We start from the raw sequence: 18,254 nt of genomic DNA, 5'->3' as shown, positions 1-18,254 counted from the left end.
AGGTGAAGATGATGTTGACACACATCTAGGACAGTTTGTTTTATTAATTAGTCCACAAAGAGGGCTGATGTCTGCACCAGCGCTGCAGGTTTATTTTGAGAGGCTCGGTGGGTGGGGCTCTGACCTCGACCAATCAGAGACGCGGCTGCACAGGAACTTCCTGCTTCGGACAGAGAGGAGCCTACGAGCTGTTTTTTGTCAGCTGGTCGCTCCGACTTTACGTCAACTATCTCACAAGACAACAACAAGTTCACTTGGACCGTTAATTACCAACGGCAGGCTTAAAACATGAGCGAACCGAGGAAGTTGGACTGGACGGCACCGAGTTGACAAACTTCAACCGACAACCTTAACCGTGTCTTACCACCGCTGCTCGCAAGCCTCATGAAAGGGAGTTTTATTGTCCTAGCTTGTTGGCTAACGTTAGCTATTTGTGTGGTGTGGCACCGACATGACTACTACAAAGATGTCTTTAAGGCAGAAGTGCCGTGGTCCGCAGGCGAGCGTAAAGCAGGAGCAGGAGGACGACTCGGACGCTGAGGAGACTCACCTGGGTCTGAGGAGATCGGACGGGCTGGAGTCTCAGATCATCCACAGTGGACACTTCATGGTGTCCTCGCCCCACAGCGAGCACCCCCCGAAGAAAGGCTACGACTTCGACACTGTCAACAAACAAACCTGTCAGACGTATCACTTTGGCAAGGCGAGCATGTCTCACCTGTCCATAGACGCTTCCCTTACCAAACTATTTGAGTGCATGACTCTTGCCTACAGGTAAGTGGCGACACACCTTCTCATCGTTGGTTTTCACTGAAGCCCCTCACACAGTCCATGTTGAGCTTCTCTCCGGTCCTTTCTCTGGTGTCAAATCGGAGTCACGAGTCCTCTATTTTTATGTAACTTCCTGCTTGGCCGCTCATTGTCGTCATTTTTAGTGCAATGTTGAACAAAGAAGTCTCTTTACTTCAATAGGAGTAACAATACCACATATTAAAATATGTCTATATTCAAATTTCTACTCTCTTTAGAGATATTATCAGCATAATCTGCAGAAGTAATACCCCCTGTGTGACTAATGCATTAAAACATTATCACATTGTTATTATTAATACATTTTTGGACTGAAATTTCTACTAGAAATGCTAAAAAAAATCATTTGGCTGGGGTACCAAGCCAAAAATGTTGGAAACCACTGGTGTAATAATAAATAATGCTCTGTATTTTTATTAGTGCATCACATGATTTTGTTGTAAAATCTTTTATATATTCTTTTTTCTTTTCTTTTTTTTGTTATCAGTCAAACTAGTTAGTTAACGGGTCCAAAATTCAGGTCACCCCTTGTTCAGATTTACACCAACTCAGTGATCTTCAGCAGTGTGGCTCCCGGCCCCATCAGGCTCGGACCCCGACCCCGATTCAGCTGAATTCAGGGGAACTCTCTCATTTAAAGTTTTGAAATGTGTGACGTGCAATGTGGACGTTAACGGCTAAAACACTTTCTTTTATCACGTGTGTGACTTTTGTTGTCTCAGGTACATGCCCGGTTCTCCTCCAGCCGTGACAGTTTCACCTGCATCAGTCACCACTTTTAAATACAGAGCTTAGGGCCCTAAAATCTGAGCGATGACGATAGGACTCCCAGCACGGCCCTGCCGCACCGTCGCTCTGAAATATAGTAGATTAGACGTATAAAGTAGCACAAAATGTAGTGAGCAACACTTAAACTAAATTTTCCATCACTGGTTTAGACTCTGTTGAGACATGAGTTTTGAGGACAGGAGCTGATCAACTCAGATCCCGCTCTCGTTGCTCTTGAAAGAAAGGTCTTTGTTTTAACTCGGGGAGGAACGGTGGAAACAGGCAACCAGCAACAAGCTGTAATCCTTCAACGGTACTGGGCCAAAAATAAGGAGTGCTTCGCCGCGTCTTGCCTGAGTTGCCACTGGCTATGCAAGTCTTAAATTGTATTAGACGGATCTGTCACCATTGTTTATTCGATGAGAGGGAACACGGGGAGACACAGCTCCAGACTTGTTCAGTTATTTTTAAATAAAATAGTCGTAGTGACATATGGATTACATGATGTTCTTGCTGAGCGGCTGTGGGTCAGGTGGTAGAGTCGGTGGTTTGATTCTGGCCTTATCTTGTTGTCTTTGAGCAAGACGGTGAACGCCAAATTACTCTGATGTGTTTGCATAAAGGGGAAAATTGGACCAGAATCCTCTGACAAATGGTGTTAATGTACGAGACCTTTCAGTGAGTGTCAGTGTGAAGGAGTTGTTTGTAATGCTGGATATGAGCTGACATCACCTGTGGTTGAAAGTGATTGGTGAGAACAGATTAATCCTGTTTAGTGGCATTTCAGTCACAATTGTTTCTGTCATCAGTCCAAGTTCTTCTTCGGAGAAAGGGAGCAGTCAGTCATTACAAATCCCACATGTGCTTTTTTTAACTGGCCTGGCTGCATGATCATTAAACTATGCTGGGTCCACCACCTAATATCATAACACTTCTATTTGTAAGAAAAGTTGTTTCTTGAGTCTCATTCCCAACACGTCAAATGAGTGAGTTTGTGAATAAAAATGCTGGGCTCACGTTACCCGTGGTCCTCCGTTAACATCTGTAGTGCTACTGTAGTGCTGGTGCAGAGCCAGCTGCTCGGAGGATTCCCTCTCAGTTTGCAAATGGCACTGACATGGATTCATTGGGAAGACTATTTATAGATCAGGAAAGCACCACTCCAAGTTACTGTTCTGCTGTTGTCATTCATCTGAAAGGGAGAAGTGATGAGTATTTATATGCATGAGAGGGCTTTTACCTACAACAAGAGTGTTAGTGGATCTGCAAAGTTCTCCTTTTTAATACGACTCCCTCGTCTTTCTTTATGGCACCAAGCTGGACCTGTCTATTAACTGAAACAGCCTTTTCTACTCCAAAGGCCTCATATGGAAAGCAAGCACAAAAAAAACAGGAAAAAGGAGAGTGGACAGGAAGGAAGGAAAGAGAGAAACTTTGAGTTCAACCTGGTTGGTTGACGATCAGCATTTTTGAGTCAACGCAGAGACAGATCGCTCATCGTCACAACTGTTCTGTTAAATAAAACACAAACTTCTCTTGTGCCATTTGACCTTTTAAAAAACATTTGACCAAGTCGGTGCATATACATACCAATAGAGAGACGTGGCCAACTAGATAGCTGTGTTGACTGAACGAATGACTTTAAGTGGCTCTTCCTCGGGTGACATATTGTAAATAATGCAACATGAGTTATAGCAGGCGGCACGTCGGATGAGGAACTAGAACTATCTTTAATGAAGTGTTGTGTTGTAATGGTGGAAACTACAGAAAAAGTCTAGAGGGCATTTCAAAATGGAGAAAAATATTAAAATGTACATTGTGCATTGTGATTGTGATTAAATGGATCGTACATCGATCGATACGTTTTTGTTTTGTAGTGCACACGTGTTGTTTCCTCTTGGTTTGTTTGGCTCCCTGTCTCCATATCACAGTTGTAATCGTCACTCTAACTTGAGCTTGACCTTGGCAGATTCCTGCTCGTTTGTTTCGCTTGCTTTATTTCTTGAGGTCTTTTCAGTACAGTGGTCAAGTTGACCCGTACCTTTTTGTCTTTTTAAACATTTTTCCACTTGGATTCTCGGGGTTGAGTTTTTCTTTCTGTTCCTGTGGCAAGAGACAATTTACCCTTTCTGTCATTTTTAAAATAAACACATTGTTCCAGAGCCTGCGTTGGCATTAGGAGTCAACTTTAGGCTAATCCCTTAGTGAAACAGTCATTCATCAGACATGTAGCTCCTGTCACCACATGGTGTATTCGCACCTTAAACTTACTGATCGAAGGATGCGAGCACAGTGTGACAGTGAGCAAGCATCACTCTTAGGTATGAAGGATTGGGGTCAAGCATCAGTATTAATGTCAAAATCAGGTTTGTCAGGTAACGTTTTAAAAGCGTCTAACAGAGACAACATGTATTACAGTATAGATTCATGATAAGACAAACTGGTCCCGTGTTGTGTTATTGTGGGGTAGAAGAAAGAGCTGGCACTTTGTGGAATTCAGTTTTGATCCTGTTCTGCTGATAACACAACAAACTATGATCTCTTTCTACCTATGTTAAGCCACCATATGTGTTGCATAGACTGTCTCGTGTTTCTCATCTCCTTATAATTACTTAACTGTTAATTTTATTGTCTTTTCAGTGGTAAGTTGGTATCCCCCAAATGGAAGAACTTCAAAGGTCTAAAGCTGCTTTGGAGAGACAAGATCCGCCTCAACAACGCCATATGGAGAGCCTGGTATATGCAGTGTAAGAGTCCTGCACCGTCCCTTTCATGTTGTATCAATAGAGTGTAGACCGTATTGTTGAGTGTTTAGCTTAAAGTAACTTTAACACTTCTTACATGAAGCTGCAGCATGTTGCGCATTTTTTAAAATGTTTTTTATTTCAAGATAAACATTGGCACGGTCTTTGCAACAACCTGCAGTAGTAACAGTTTGTTTACATGCCATGAGCAGTTTAGTGACAGTGACAAACAGCAACTCTCATTCATGTTTCAAAAATAAACACAAACTAGGTCAACCTTTTCATGAGCTATGAGCTGAGCGATGACCTTCCACCTGAAGCTGCTCGTGTTGGCATGACCTTGTGAAGTTGTAGTCTGCAAACATGATGTAAGAAAACAGGATTTCTCATAGTAGGAAAGTATTTGGAGATGTCAGTGAAAACTTACCAGGGAAAAAAGTCAGATGTTGGACGTAGATATTTTACAATATAGAGTTTCTATGTAATAATCTACATTATTTTATGTTGTGTAAAGATCTTTTGGGACACTTGTAGGGTGTCCTGTACACCCACTTTTATGTTTATGACACAAAATAAGCAACAAAACAATAAAGCCTGGATGGTGAGGATGTTTGCATGCTTATAAAGTGCAGCAAAAGTGAAATGTCTCTTTAATCACTATTGATAACTTCATACGGTTAAGCAATTAGTGCTATAAGATGCTGATTTATGTTTTTATTATATTGTAAATAGGATTCATTGGTAGGTAAAGAGGGACTGTCTATTACAGCTGAGGGTTGACCTTGAGGTTGTTTTTCTACCCCCAGATGTGGAGAGAAGGGATAATCCCGTTTGTCATTTTGTGACTCCCCTGGATGGAAGTATGGACTTGGACATTCATCGTCCTGCTGATGTAAGACAAAAAAATATGATCATCATGTGGCGTACGAATAGCACATAATGTACTGAAATCCTCCCATGAATCATTTTATGTTCGGTCTTTTAAACACGTCATATAGTTTTATGTTTCCTTTGTTACTTCCTCTTTGTGCTGGTGGACTTTGTTTTTATTTTCCATCTCCGTCTTTCCTCTGCAGGGCGCTGCCACAGAGGGGAAATGCTGGAAAAGAAGAATTGAAATTGTCATTAGAGAATACCACAAGTGGAGAACATACTTTAAGAAAAGGGTATTGTAATGTTAATTTTTTTTTTACGTTTAATACTTTAGTTTTTGACTGGACATTTTGTTGATGTATCCTGTTTGTTTGATTTGATAGAAAACATTGATATTTGTTTAATGTGGCACTCACTACCTTTTTTATAGTTACAGAAGCACAAAGACGAGGACCTCTCAAGCTTGCTAAAGGTATGCAGAATTTGCATCATGCTCAACTCACCAAAGTGCTGATATAATCAAAATGGACATCACTATCAGCATCTGTTCAAACACTTGTTGACACTGATGAAATTAATCCATTAATCCGCCAAGTCACGCTCACATATACTTTTTACTTTGCATCTTTGACTATGCAAAGTGCTTTTGACTGCTTGCACCTAATGTAGCTTCTAATTGCACAACATATATATATACACTATAAGTAAGTTGAATTATTTTTTAAGCTTAGTGCATGAACTGTGGAAGGAAATCATCCCATGTTGGCTGTACTCAACACTGCATGCTTGTGTGTCATTAACTGGCTTGGTGGTTGCATTTTGAATATTCAAAGGGCCCAGAGGAGCAGTTCTCGCTGTTTGGGGAAGTCTCTCCAGACATGCTCCGTGTCTCCTTTTATCAGGATGAAGAGACTGCAGCACGCCGTGTGACTCGTAAGCATATTGAAACACCTGCCCCTATGGAGATGGACCCCCTCTTTGACATGGATGTTCTGATGTCTGAGTTTTCAGACACGTTGTTCTCTACGTTGGCCTCGCACCAGCCCATAGCCTGGCCCAATCCGAGGGAGATTGGTGAGAAAATCATTAGTTGTCTGTTTCATTAAATCAGCAGAGATATCATAATTATATTGGTAGCATCTTTAGTATCTTTGATTTAAAGAACTAGCGCGTAGGATATACTGTAATGGCATCTAGTGGTTTGGTTGCAGATTTCAACCAACTAATCACCCCTAATCTCAGCCTCCATTAAGAATGCTAAAATTGTGAAAGGCCCTCTGCAGAGCCAGTGTTTGGTTTCCCCGCTCCGCTCCCTCAGTAGATATAAAAGGCTCATCATAAGGTAACAAAAACACAACAATTCCCCTCTTCAGGTTGGGGCTGAGTGATATGACCTTGAATCTCCTCAAAAGCTCTTCATTAATACAAGTGATGTAAGAGATGACTATTGGTACTTCAACAAAATATTAACACACTGATTTTTGATGAGTGATTATAAGTAATGTGGATATAACGACTAAATGGGTAAAGGCAACTTAGAACAAGTAGAACAGTCAATAGGTTCGATACATTTAACGTAATGCAGCCTTTAAAAGCAGGAAAAGACAACATTTATGATGCCGTATATTGGTTATAACGATATCCAAGTCTCATATCATGATAGTGATATACTATCAATGTATTGTCCAGCCCTATTTCAGATGATTATATGCTAATGAAAACAAAATTATGAATACATATTCCATTTATTCTGATAAACCTCTATAAATCCTACACACTGGACCTTTATAATAAAACATTTAGCTAAACTCCAACTTTTGTCCTCTGTTGATTGTTTTCACTACATTTGAGATGGTTAACAAACTTCTCTAAATTATGTACCATCTGAACATGAGCTCTGCTCGGGGCTGGATTGTCTTCCTGACCTCTGCCTCTTTGCCTTCCACAGCTCACGCAGGCAATGCAGACATGATCCAACCGGGACTCATCCCCTTACAACCCAACCTCGACTTCATGGACTCCTTTGATCCACTACAAGGTAGCCGTTGGGCACCACCCATATCTGCAGTAGTATTGCACACACAGACTAATTTTATACATTTTACAGTAATCATGCGCACATGTTCTTGTAACTCTGCTATAGCAGTTTGCTTAGCCTAACACAAAAAGTAGTGTGGTTTTACTAACATCGAGCTAACATAGAGACTCTTGTTCCAGACTTATTTCACAGCCTCCGTCAGTCCACCTTCCCCTCTGTTTCCCCCACTGCATCATCTGTCACCCCTCTACCCAGCAGCAGCTCTCAGTCACAGGTAAACACCAACCCCAGGCACAGTCCCTAACACACACCATCATGTTGAGAGTTTGTGCAAGGACTGTTACTTTTCCTAGATTGAAGACATTTAGTCTTTTTAGTCAACTTGCAAAGGTTTCCACCACATCTTCTACCACATTTCTGTCTTACTGTAGTTACACACAAAAAAATCTATGTAACATAATAATATTACTAAACTTTATTTACAAAGCACTCTTCATACATGACTTGCTGCTCAAACTGCTTAACATTAAATTTATATTCTTGTGAGAATCACTATAAATATGGCTAAATATCTATTATCTATTTATCTATTTAATCTATTTAGCCATATTTTTGTGAAAGTACATTTCCTATTTTCCATTGGTTCTATAAATGCAGCTTTCCCATAGGTTGTTGTCTGACATCTAGTTACAAAAAGATAATAGTAACTGTATCTGAGAGGCATGCCAAAGACACATTTCTGCAGCATGTCAGTGTAGTTAAGGTCATGTTCGTGTACAGTTTTTAAACAGGTAAAAGTATCTTAAAACTCTTATTCAATGTGCAAGAAGGGAGTGGAGTGACCTTAAAAAAAGGAGCGATGTGGCCACTTTTATTTGCTCCAATCTTAACAGCGTCTTTTTTCTTTTTTGAAGCCTTTTGAATATAGGTACAATATAGGGAAATAAATATGCATTATGTATCTGCCTGAACAGGGTTAATAGAAAGACAGATATAAATGTAGCTTATTTGATAAAGATGTGTCCACAATTCTCCCGTCTCTACCCTCCTCTCTCGTTAAAGAGTCAGATTTGGAAAGTTAAAATCTGTTGCAGTCAACGTTGTCTTGAAATCATTGAAAACTGCATGATTTATAACGAAATGTGTCGTTTCATCCACACAGTTACTTGCAAACAATGTATGTTTCATCATGTAAACGTCTGATATTTGAATGAAACATCTGTCTTCTTATTAATTTATTGTCTCCTGGCATTGAAATTAGCAAGAATTAATTAATCAAGATCAATATAGCATATAATCAACGTTAATATGAACAGCTGGCAAAACAAACCAAGTGACAATATGCATCGGTTGCTCCAGGTGTGAAGCAATTCTGTATCATTATATTTTGCGATTGCATTTATAGTAACAATTTAGATGTGACAATAAAGGCTTTGAGAGTCTTGAAAATGTTGATTTAGGTACCTTGAAAGTGCTTGAAAAGTGTCTGAATTTTACTTTTAAAAGATGTACAAACCATGTCAATTGTTAATTGATATTTGAGGGAATAATTCTTCCACCTATGACATTTTCATTGCTGACAAATAGATAAACCATGTTAAAGATTTATAATATGTAGTAAGACTGCCTTTTTACTGTCACAATCTTGACCAGAACGAAATAGAATATTTCCAGCTAAATTCCCAATCAGCTTTATTGGCCAAGTAAGTGTGCACAAACAAGGTATCTGACTTCGGTTTACATTGCTCTACACAAGAACAGACATAGAGCGAGGAACAAAGACAGCAAAAATTGAACAAATAAGGAATGAATGATAAATAATAAAGAATGGTGAATGGTCAGTTGTGTGTACAGTATTTTAAAAACACCATGGCCGACACCATAAAAGTCTGTATACAAGTCAGCTGTTCTATATGTTGTAAACAAAGAAGGAATAAAAGTGGTGCAAAGAAATACTGGATAAATATGCGTACACGGTGTGGATGGATTATGTACATTATATGCATGTATACATGAACTGTGTCTCCTCTTCATCATATTGCACTAGAAGAAAGGACTTAGTGTGTTTGTTCCCTTTTCCTTTGTCATCTCTTGCCAGGCCCAGTTAATGTCCTCCATGCAGCTCACAACCAACCACATCTCCCCTCCTGGCCCCCTGCCCATCCCCTCTCCCATGGCCAATCAAACCAGGGGAACTGGTGGTGGTGGTGGTGGTGGTGCTGCCTATGTACAAAACTACATGCCTCTGTTTCCTGGGCAGGTGGCACCCAGTGATCAAGCAGTAGTTTCCTCAGTTTCTCAACCATTATCCCATGATCCTCTGGGACAGTGCCTCTCAGGTCAGGACATGGCCTCAGCAGCACCCATGGTTCCCTCACCCTTGGACAACACTTCAGCGCTGGGGGAAACTGTAGCGTCAACTGTGATTACACACACAGCCTCCTCTACTGTCACCCCCAACGACGCAGCCACCACCTTCAGCCACAGCTCAGACTATAGCTCCATATCCACACAACCTCCACCTCCTTCATCTCAACTCCAACCCTTGGCTTCATTGCCTGCCACTTCTGTGCAGCACCCTCAGACTTTTGCCCTGCCTCGCCCCTTTCAGTCCTCCAGTGCCAACAAAAACCGCCCTGTGCAAAGGATTGCTCTTGCTAACACTCTCCCCTCTTCCCACCTCATCCTCACAGGTCTGTTCTCAAGATCAGTATATTAATTTTGCATTTGGAGAAGTTGTGCATTCAGTATTGTTGATCTGGCAATGGAGCTGTGTCATTTAATAACCACAAGATAGCGCTCAAGCTGTTTTTATCCAGCCGTGTTGATTAAAAACAATGGTGATGTAAAGTTGTGTATGCATATCTGAGTCACTGTAGCTTGTACTGCTGAAAACTGTTTTGGCAAGCACAGAAGAAAATATCTGGAACTGTTTTGATATTTGGATAAATTAAGGAAATAATCTTTCTAAAATTTTATTTTGAGCAAGATAATAGAGCACTTTGTCTTTCAAGATATGAAATTAATCATTTTTGGGCCTGAATTCTGTTCAAAATTATGAAACCTGTTAATTTACATTAGCCACAGAGCTTATTAGCTTATTTTCTGCATAAATGGAAAAACCATACCATTCATGGAGACTCGCATATGAATGCACATACTTACTGTCAATGTTCATCTTCTCAGCCCCTTTCCCAGGTCATACTAATGCTGTGATTGTTACACCAACACCTTTGAAAGCAGATGTGGTCCCTAATGCTGGAGTGGTCATTGCTCCTTCTCACCTGGGAGGGGTATGTTTTCAGTTCTGTCAGTGTCAGTGTCAGTTTCTCATTTTGTTCTTACACCACAGTGGCTTGAGCTTGAGCGATGGAAGCTAAGAAAGATCATGTTTCATCGTTGCGGTTATCTGCCTTTTGATTTCTATTTTTTCTCCTTTCATGTATCTCAGGCCTCTGGATTTCATGTTGTGTCTCAGACACAGAAGTCTCACCAGCCGATTGCCCCCAAGGAGAAGTCTTATTCTTCCAGCCGCAAAAACCAGAAAGCCTCTTCTACTGTTGGTGAGAACTCATTTTTCCCAGAAAGCGCATCATAACTCAGAGTCTACCACTTGTTACAAGTTTGTTTGTTTTTTCTTTCCAGTTCACAGTCAGCCAGGATCAGGTCAAGGCTCACCATGTGGCTTAGATCAAGTCCCAAGTCCCCAGTCACTGATTAGTAGCAGCAGTGCACTTTTGGTCAAGAATGAACAAAATCAGGTTTGTGTTTGTGTGCCTTTCATGTTTTTCCAACATAAATTGTTCTTCTCCGTGTTTGTGGGCAATTTTGGAAAACTGAATTAACACAGACTGGATATAATGACCTAACAAATGTCAACCCTGTTCATAACAACAGTAGCACATTGCCTTTTGCTCTGTAATGTATAACACACTTTCTCAGTAATCCTCTGTGTAATGTTTCCACTGCTGTTGTCTGACAGTGCCGGAGGACAGTACACATATCTGCTGAGCAAAAGAGGAGATCAAACATAAAGAATGGCTTCAAAACACTCTGTGACCTGGTTCCCACGCTCAAGTCACAATTAAATGTAAGTCTTCCTATCTGTGTCTTCATAAAACATCCATAATAATTTCAGGGCATCACTATGTTTGATCATGTTTGTGCCCAGTATTTGCTGTTCTAAATATTTAATTTGCTTTCTCCCTTCCTGTCATATACATACACTTCATGCATTTAGACCAGTAATGCAGTCACATTGCAGAAGACAGTGGAGCACATTGGGAAACTCCAGCAGGAGAGGCAGCAGATGCAGGACGAGGTCAGGAGGCTACGAGAGGAGATAGAGGAGCTCAATGCCTCCATTAAGTATGTCAAAACACTGAATATATAACACCTTTCATGAGATATTAAAAAAAATGTTGCACAGACACATCACACATTAACTCCCAACTGTTTTCTTCCTTCCTGTCACCGCTGAACGACAGCATGTGTCAGGAACAGCTGCCCGTCACAGGGGTCCCCGTCAGGCGACATCGCTTCGACCACATGCAAGAGTTCAACGAATACGTAAAGAACCGCACTCTTCAGAACTGGAAGTTTTGGATTGTATCTTTTAATGAAAGAGCTTATACTGACTGTTTGCTGCTTAGTCATAACACAAAGTAATGTGTCAGCATTATGATTTTGATCTGAAATGCTTTTGTGTCTTGAGAGGCTCCTCTTTCAGATCAGACTGATAAATAACTGAATGGTCATATCCTGTTCCACTCACATCAGAGGGAGAATTAATAGAAAGTAAAGGTCATACATCTGTTAAGCTTTTTAAAATGCTCCTCTTTCTCTTGAAGAAAGCCAAACTACTCAAGTCATACTGTTTTTTAGAAGGCGAGTTGCATTGTTTATCATCTACCAACTCTATAACTCAACGACGAGTCTTTGGGTTGTTGATTGTTGGTTGGACAAAAGGGACAATTTGAAGATGTCACTTTGGGCTCCGGGAAATTGTGATTAGCATTTTTCACAATTTCTTTTACACATATTAGACTAAATGATCAAGCGATTAATCATGAAAAATATTGAAAATAATCGCTAGTCGTAGCTGGTCTACACACTGTGCCGCTCCAAGAGCAAATCCAGCAATCACCAGTGATTCAGATGCCATGTATTTGTGATCTCAAATAGAGCTCCTAATGTTTTAGCGATACATACAGTGTGTAGTAAACCCACCATAGCAAAACAATGCAGACACTGCATTTAAAAAAAAAAACTGTGATAAAGCCTTTTCTGCTGCATGAAGCTGCATGGAAACTGAACAATTGCTTCCAGTGATGTCACTCAGTGGCCAAGTTGCATTGTGGGTAATGTAGGCACCAGGTTTTTAAGAACGAATGTGTTGAATAGAAAAGGTGAAATCTCTGGTTCTGCCGTAGTGATTGTGATCATTCGTTTTTTTAAAGTCAACCATGTCATAGGAGTGCAATGCTATAGACCAGTGGAAAGCTTTTCAAACCTGGTTCCCACATTACCCTCAACGCAACTTAGTGACATCACCGGAGGCAATTTATCAGATTACATGCTTCCTGTGGCACTGCAAAAGGGTTTATACTTTGTTTTTTTTTGTTTTTTTACATATTAAGTAGTACTCCCCAAGTCATCTAAACACACTTTAATGTGTGAAATTGGTGGAGTTACCCTTTAAGCACAACTTGGTAAAACAAAAGCAACAGACATGCACATTAGTCTGGAGCTTAAACAGTCTATCAGGCAGAAAAATGATTGTTTCGCTCTGTAGTAAACTTGATCCTTGACCATCATTCATTCTAGTTCAGCATCATCATCAAGCCTCTCTTTGAGTCATTCAATGGGATGGTGTCAACTACAAGCAAAGCAGAGTTGTATCAGACTACTTTGCAATGGCTCGATCGTTACTGCTCCCTGCCAGTGCTCAGACCCAGTAAGTAAAAGACACAAACCTCATCAAGGTACCTAGCCTATAGAGCTGCAACAGAAAGGATCAGAAGTTGTGGATCATTTGCAGCACAGAGACAACTTCCTTTCACCTGCATGCATTGTATGTAATTCACTAACGCAAGATTTTATACTCTTTATCTGTCGTTATCTCTGTTTGGTTCTTCCTGCCTTTTCCTCTGTTATCAATCAGCCATGACATTACAGGAAACGCCGCATCTCATTGAGCGATGATCACACTTTCCGGTAGTATTTTTTTCTCCGCCCACTTGATGGAAATACTACGCTTTTGTTGCGGACTCATCTTTTTATTCCATGTGTAGGTTTTTTTTCCATGCGTAGAGTTGTCCCCTCTTTTTTTTTTTTTTTTTGTACAATTAATGATAAGAATCGATCCTACAAACAAATCATTAGTTGCCAGATGATCCTGAGTCACTGACTTCACCATGACACACAGGGTTTTTTTTATGCATGTTTGATGCAGCTGTCACGAAAAAGTCCTGGTAAATGACACATTTGCCAACCGTGTCCTGGAAAACACTGAACATTGAATTTTGTTGCACATCAACACTTTCCCAAAAAAGTTTTTTTTACATTAGACCCCAAGCCTCACCTCCAGCCCAGTTATTACAAACACTGCCCCAGTAATAATACAGAAAGCAATCATTTGCAAAGAACTGTATTCGCTGGCAGCTGTTTTACAAAATGAGCCCATTTAGTAATATCCTTTTATATACAGGTAATCATGACTTTCACAAAATGGTGAACCTCACCCCGCCCTTGCTTGTAGTAACAAGCCCTTGTAACTAGTCTGGCTCACTGAATGTAGACTGTAGGTATAAAGCCCGTCATTCCCTTCTTTCTTCTGCTATCTGCGTGTCCTAACGTTTTTAAAGTTTTTACCCTTGTCCGTTTGTTTGTTGGTGTTTTTACTGCATTGCACAAAAACTTGTGAGCATATTTCTATAGGACTTCTCTCATCCAGGAGTGTTTTCCTCACTTTCTTTAACTATGCGATGTAGGGTGTTATTGAACTATTTCATTTCTCAGGGAATAGTGCATTGATCTTAATGTAAAAACAATCAGGGGTATTTATGGTGCTGTTATCTATGAATGAGTTTTGATGGGGATCCAAATAAAAATCCGGATCTGGGGGATTTAAATTTGTTTTATTTAATATTGGATTAGGCAGAGGTATCCGCTCTACTGAGTGTAAATCTAGTTTCAAATTGGAGTTGAGCAGCTAAATCACAATCAACTTTATGATAATAATAACTTTATTTTAATAGCAAGTTTCAAATTGTAAATTTAAGTACACACCCACTATGCAGCACTCTGTAAGGATATATACCAGGACAGTTAGCTTCAAAATGCTGTGTTTTACAGTCGGGTTATGGTTATTAAGTTGCGGTTTAATGTTTTTCAGTGGTGCTGGGGACCCTTCGCCAGCTGAGCACGACCACGTCCATTCTTAGCGATCCATCCCTGCTGCCTGAAGAAGCCATCAATGCCGTCACACATGCAGATGTGTAGCCTTGATTTCACAGATGAGATGACCCAAAAGCCACCTGAACTTAACAGCAATCATCAAAAAGGACAGTTACTAGTTAACCTTACAGCCATTCAGCAAGGTCTTCCACAGAGCCACGACTTTCTTGGAAGGTATTTGAAATGATGGACGATTGGTCACATATTTGTTGTGTTGTACATTGATTCATGGGGATGGGCACAGAGGGAGCCCAACCTTTTGATATTACATTTATAACAATTGTGCAAAAAATGGCTTTTATTGTATTGTATTTAAATGACAGAAACTACTGCTGCCTTCACCTATTTTAGGTGAAGATCTTCTAAATACTTTATTGGAAGGTGGTACGTGTGGTTTGCTTTCTGAATAACAATATTTAAATTGAAATGACTTTTATAGTGTAAAAACACAATGTTGTGTTAAAAAGGGAAATATTGAGTGATTGTTCATTTATGTTTTCTCTCTCAGATGTATAAAGTGTATGGATATGATGCTTTTTTCACAAGGAGATGAGATGAATATGGGACTTTTGTCGGACTAGCTAGCAGTATAGTTTTTGTTTTTTGGAGGCTCTAAAAACCTCCGAGGAGGACTTCACACCAGAATGTAGGGGGTTGCTTGAAATATGTTCAAGTTGACCATTCTTGGGCTGGTCTGTGCGTAATTAGTACAAGAAAGATAAGAGCTTTATCATATTTTCCCATCCCTCATTTACTCAGGTGAATGTTAGTTAGCCAGTTACCAATAGTGGTTTCCTGTTGGTTTTCCATCCATGCTGAACATCTGCCTTCATACCTTGCTTGCTGTGCCTATTTCCATTCAGTTCAACTGCAAATTTGACCTGAAAGCAGTCATCTTAGATACAGTATGTTACATACATGCATTTCTACTGGGCAGGTCAAAGTAATATGGAGCAATAATACTTACAGCCCTCATAGGGAGCATAACTAAAATAGTAGTACAGATCATATATATACAACATTCAAATGTACAGTGTTACACAATCTTAATACAGTCTTTTCTTTGTTGGTCACTCAGGGCTGCATTGCTATGAACAAAGCAAGTCTGAACTCTCTCAAGCAGGAATACATGAGATCTGTAAGGGTACAGGTGCATCACATGATTTGATTTATGATTTGATTGATTTTTATGATGGGTTTTTTTTTTTTTTCGGCACTTAGTTGCACTAATTTCTAACGTGTCCTATTGACAGACACAGGAGAAAACAATCGGTCTGCTATGGTAAAAGACAAAGCACACAGAAACAGACCAAAAGCCTTAAAAGAGTATTTCAACCGTCCGTTCAATTCATTTTTCTCTGTTTTTGGCAACATGTTTGACAGAGTACAACATGTCTGACGTGCATCAGCCTGAAGGTCAAATAAAGATCTCTTAAGGTTGATTTTTTTGTTTTTTTCTTTTGATTTGTGGTTTAGCACTCCTCAGGCAGACATTGAGACTTGTGTTTTTACTTTCTTTCTGTGTAACAACTTTGTTTACTCTTGACTATTACGATCGCAAAACACACCACTGAGTTTGCCGATGGTGCAGCTTTTCATTGCAGTCTGTTATTGTGGATTGCAAACATTTTTTTAATGAGAGACGTTACTCTTTTACAAGATGGAAACCATTTTACCTGGTAGCAAAGTTCCACACTTTTACAGTGTGCAGTGAAGCCTTTTTACAGCAAAAACAAACATGCTTATTTTTTAAACGAGTGTAACATTTTGTTTTATTTAGCACTACTGTAAGAAAATGAAAATGCAGCTATGGGTGTCATGATTTTGGCTTTCGTTTTTTTTCCCTTTTCAATTTTAGACTTAAAATATGATTTAACTTATGACAGAAAGCCCCAATGTTCCACTGCAGCTTGGCATTTGTGTGGTGATTTTATTTTATTTTTATTTTTTTTCCTCTCATCCTATGATTTCAAAATATTTGTCATACCGGGTTGGATTTCCAACTTTTGTTTGCTTTCTTTGTTTCTGTGAGGGGATTTTTGTACTGGATTATGTACAATATATCATTGCAAACAGGATATGCCTTAGTTGATTCCCTCCCACATTTAATATTGTATTTAATTTGTTTTAAGATATTTTCGTCTGCTGCATCCGAGTGTTCTTTGTTCTCTTCCAAAGTTCCCAAAAGTCTTCATGCAAAAAGTTTTAAGATGCCTTAAATGATTGGAAATCACAATAAAAGCAACACAAATGAAAATCATGACTTATTACTTTATTTTCAATAAATATCACTTCGTTGTGTATAAATATCAGGATACTTCATTATCAGATACTGATAATTAGTTGAATAACTTTCCAGAAAAAGTTCACTTTCTCATAAGAATGTTTACAAAAGCTTGTTTTTCTTTTTTTTAATAATTTAAAGCTGTTAAAAAATAAATATCCAATGACATTCGCACTAGGCAGTGACAACAAAATCAAATTTGCTGACTCTCTGGTCCAGAAGCTCCAGCACACATCTGGCATGCACGTAGCGGTCCATGTCGTGTTCAGGAGTGGGGAGGGTGCAGTTCTGATCCACTGCCTCGCCGCGCATCACGTCCTCCATACTCACACTTAACTGACTGATGTTCGTCAGCTGAGACTGCAGCGCCGGGATCAGGCCGGTCATCTTCTCAATGAAGCAGCGGAAGTAGGAGAGGTGGTCAGCGGTGAGGGGCTGCTGCTCCGACCCCACGTGCTCCGTGATTTTCAGGGAGTCGCAGGAGATGTCGTGGGTCACTCCGGCTTCAGTCTGCAAGAGACGGACTCGATGAGTAAAGTGCCCACACCACTTGAGTAATCCCCAGTAATAATGTCAGTAATAATACAAATGTGATGTTGTATTATTACTGATCACTAATAATGATTACACCCCAAACACTGCTGACGCCACTTAATCGAAAATAAAAGCAACATACTTGTTAAAAGCACTTAATGTATTGGAAAAGGTTCAGTAAGGACAGTGGAGTCCACAACTATTCACCGACATGATTAAAATAAGCACATGAGCTGTTTTTAATAGTAAACAGAATTAATTAAACACAAAAAATCTTACAAGGTTGCCCAGAGCGGTCCGTATATCCTCCCTCATCATCCGAGTGGTTGCGTTCAAGGCCCAGGTTTGAACGGATGCGCAGCCAGCTTGTGCAATGAGCACACACAGGAACAGCAGGGCTGCAAGTGTGACATAAAAAAAAAAGCACACAGTGCAGATTCATTAGATTTGAATACACGCACACATGCACATGCACGCTCAGATGCACGGTTTGCAATCACCACCAGAGTTTCAGCGTTGTGTAATATTTGCTCGCACAAGCTGAAGATGTGGGACTGCCTGGATCAGAAGCAGACACATGCGGGACTCTGAACCGCACGCCGAGATGCTTACCAACGCGGGAATCCATGACGCCAAGAGGTTTTTTAGTCAGCAGCGGGCTCTCTGATGTGACACTTTCTCTGATTCGACTTTCGAGGATCACTTTTATTAAGACTCCTTAGATAAAGATCAGCATCTTGAAATT

General features: G+C 40.0%; 1 protein-coding gene across 5 annotated transcripts; it reads left to right on the top strand.

Moving 5' to 3' along the window:
* Nucleotides 1-194: 194 nt before the first annotated feature.
* On the top strand, nt 195-16,951 carry mlxip (MLX interacting protein). Of its 5 annotated transcripts, none has more exons than XM_084360796.1 (17): nt 195-774; nt 4,219-4,325; nt 5,129-5,214; nt 5,399-5,488; nt 5,632-5,667; nt 6,098-6,269; nt 7,144-7,233; nt 7,413-7,507; nt 9,332-9,926; nt 10,420-10,526; nt 10,685-10,796; nt 10,879-10,994; nt 11,216-11,323; nt 11,474-11,601; nt 11,721-11,841; nt 13,060-13,189; nt 14,630-16,951. In XM_084360796.1, exons 1-17 carry the CDS (start codon nt 452-454, stop codon nt 14,734-14,736), a joined length of 2,523 nt encoding a protein of 840 aa, XP_084216922.1. In that variant the 5' UTR covers nt 195-451; the 3' UTR covers nt 14,737-16,951. The 5 variants fall into 5 exon arrangements, with proteins under 5 accessions (XP_084216922.1, XP_084216920.1, XP_084216921.1 ...); XM_084360794.1 differs by having other exon boundaries at nt 6,029-6,269; XM_084360795.1 differs by having other exon boundaries at nt 5,626-5,667.
* Nucleotides 16,952-18,254: the final 1,303 nt, after the last annotated feature.

This window comes from Pagrus pagrus (assembly GCF_965226575.1).
Source record: "Pagrus pagrus genome assembly, chromosome: 8".
In the NCBI taxonomy this organism is placed as follows: domain Eukaryota; kingdom Metazoa; phylum Chordata; class Actinopteri; order Spariformes; family Sparidae; genus Pagrus; species Pagrus pagrus.
Note: the sequence above shows the minus strand (reverse complement) of the source record. Positions and strands in the feature narration are given on the sequence as shown.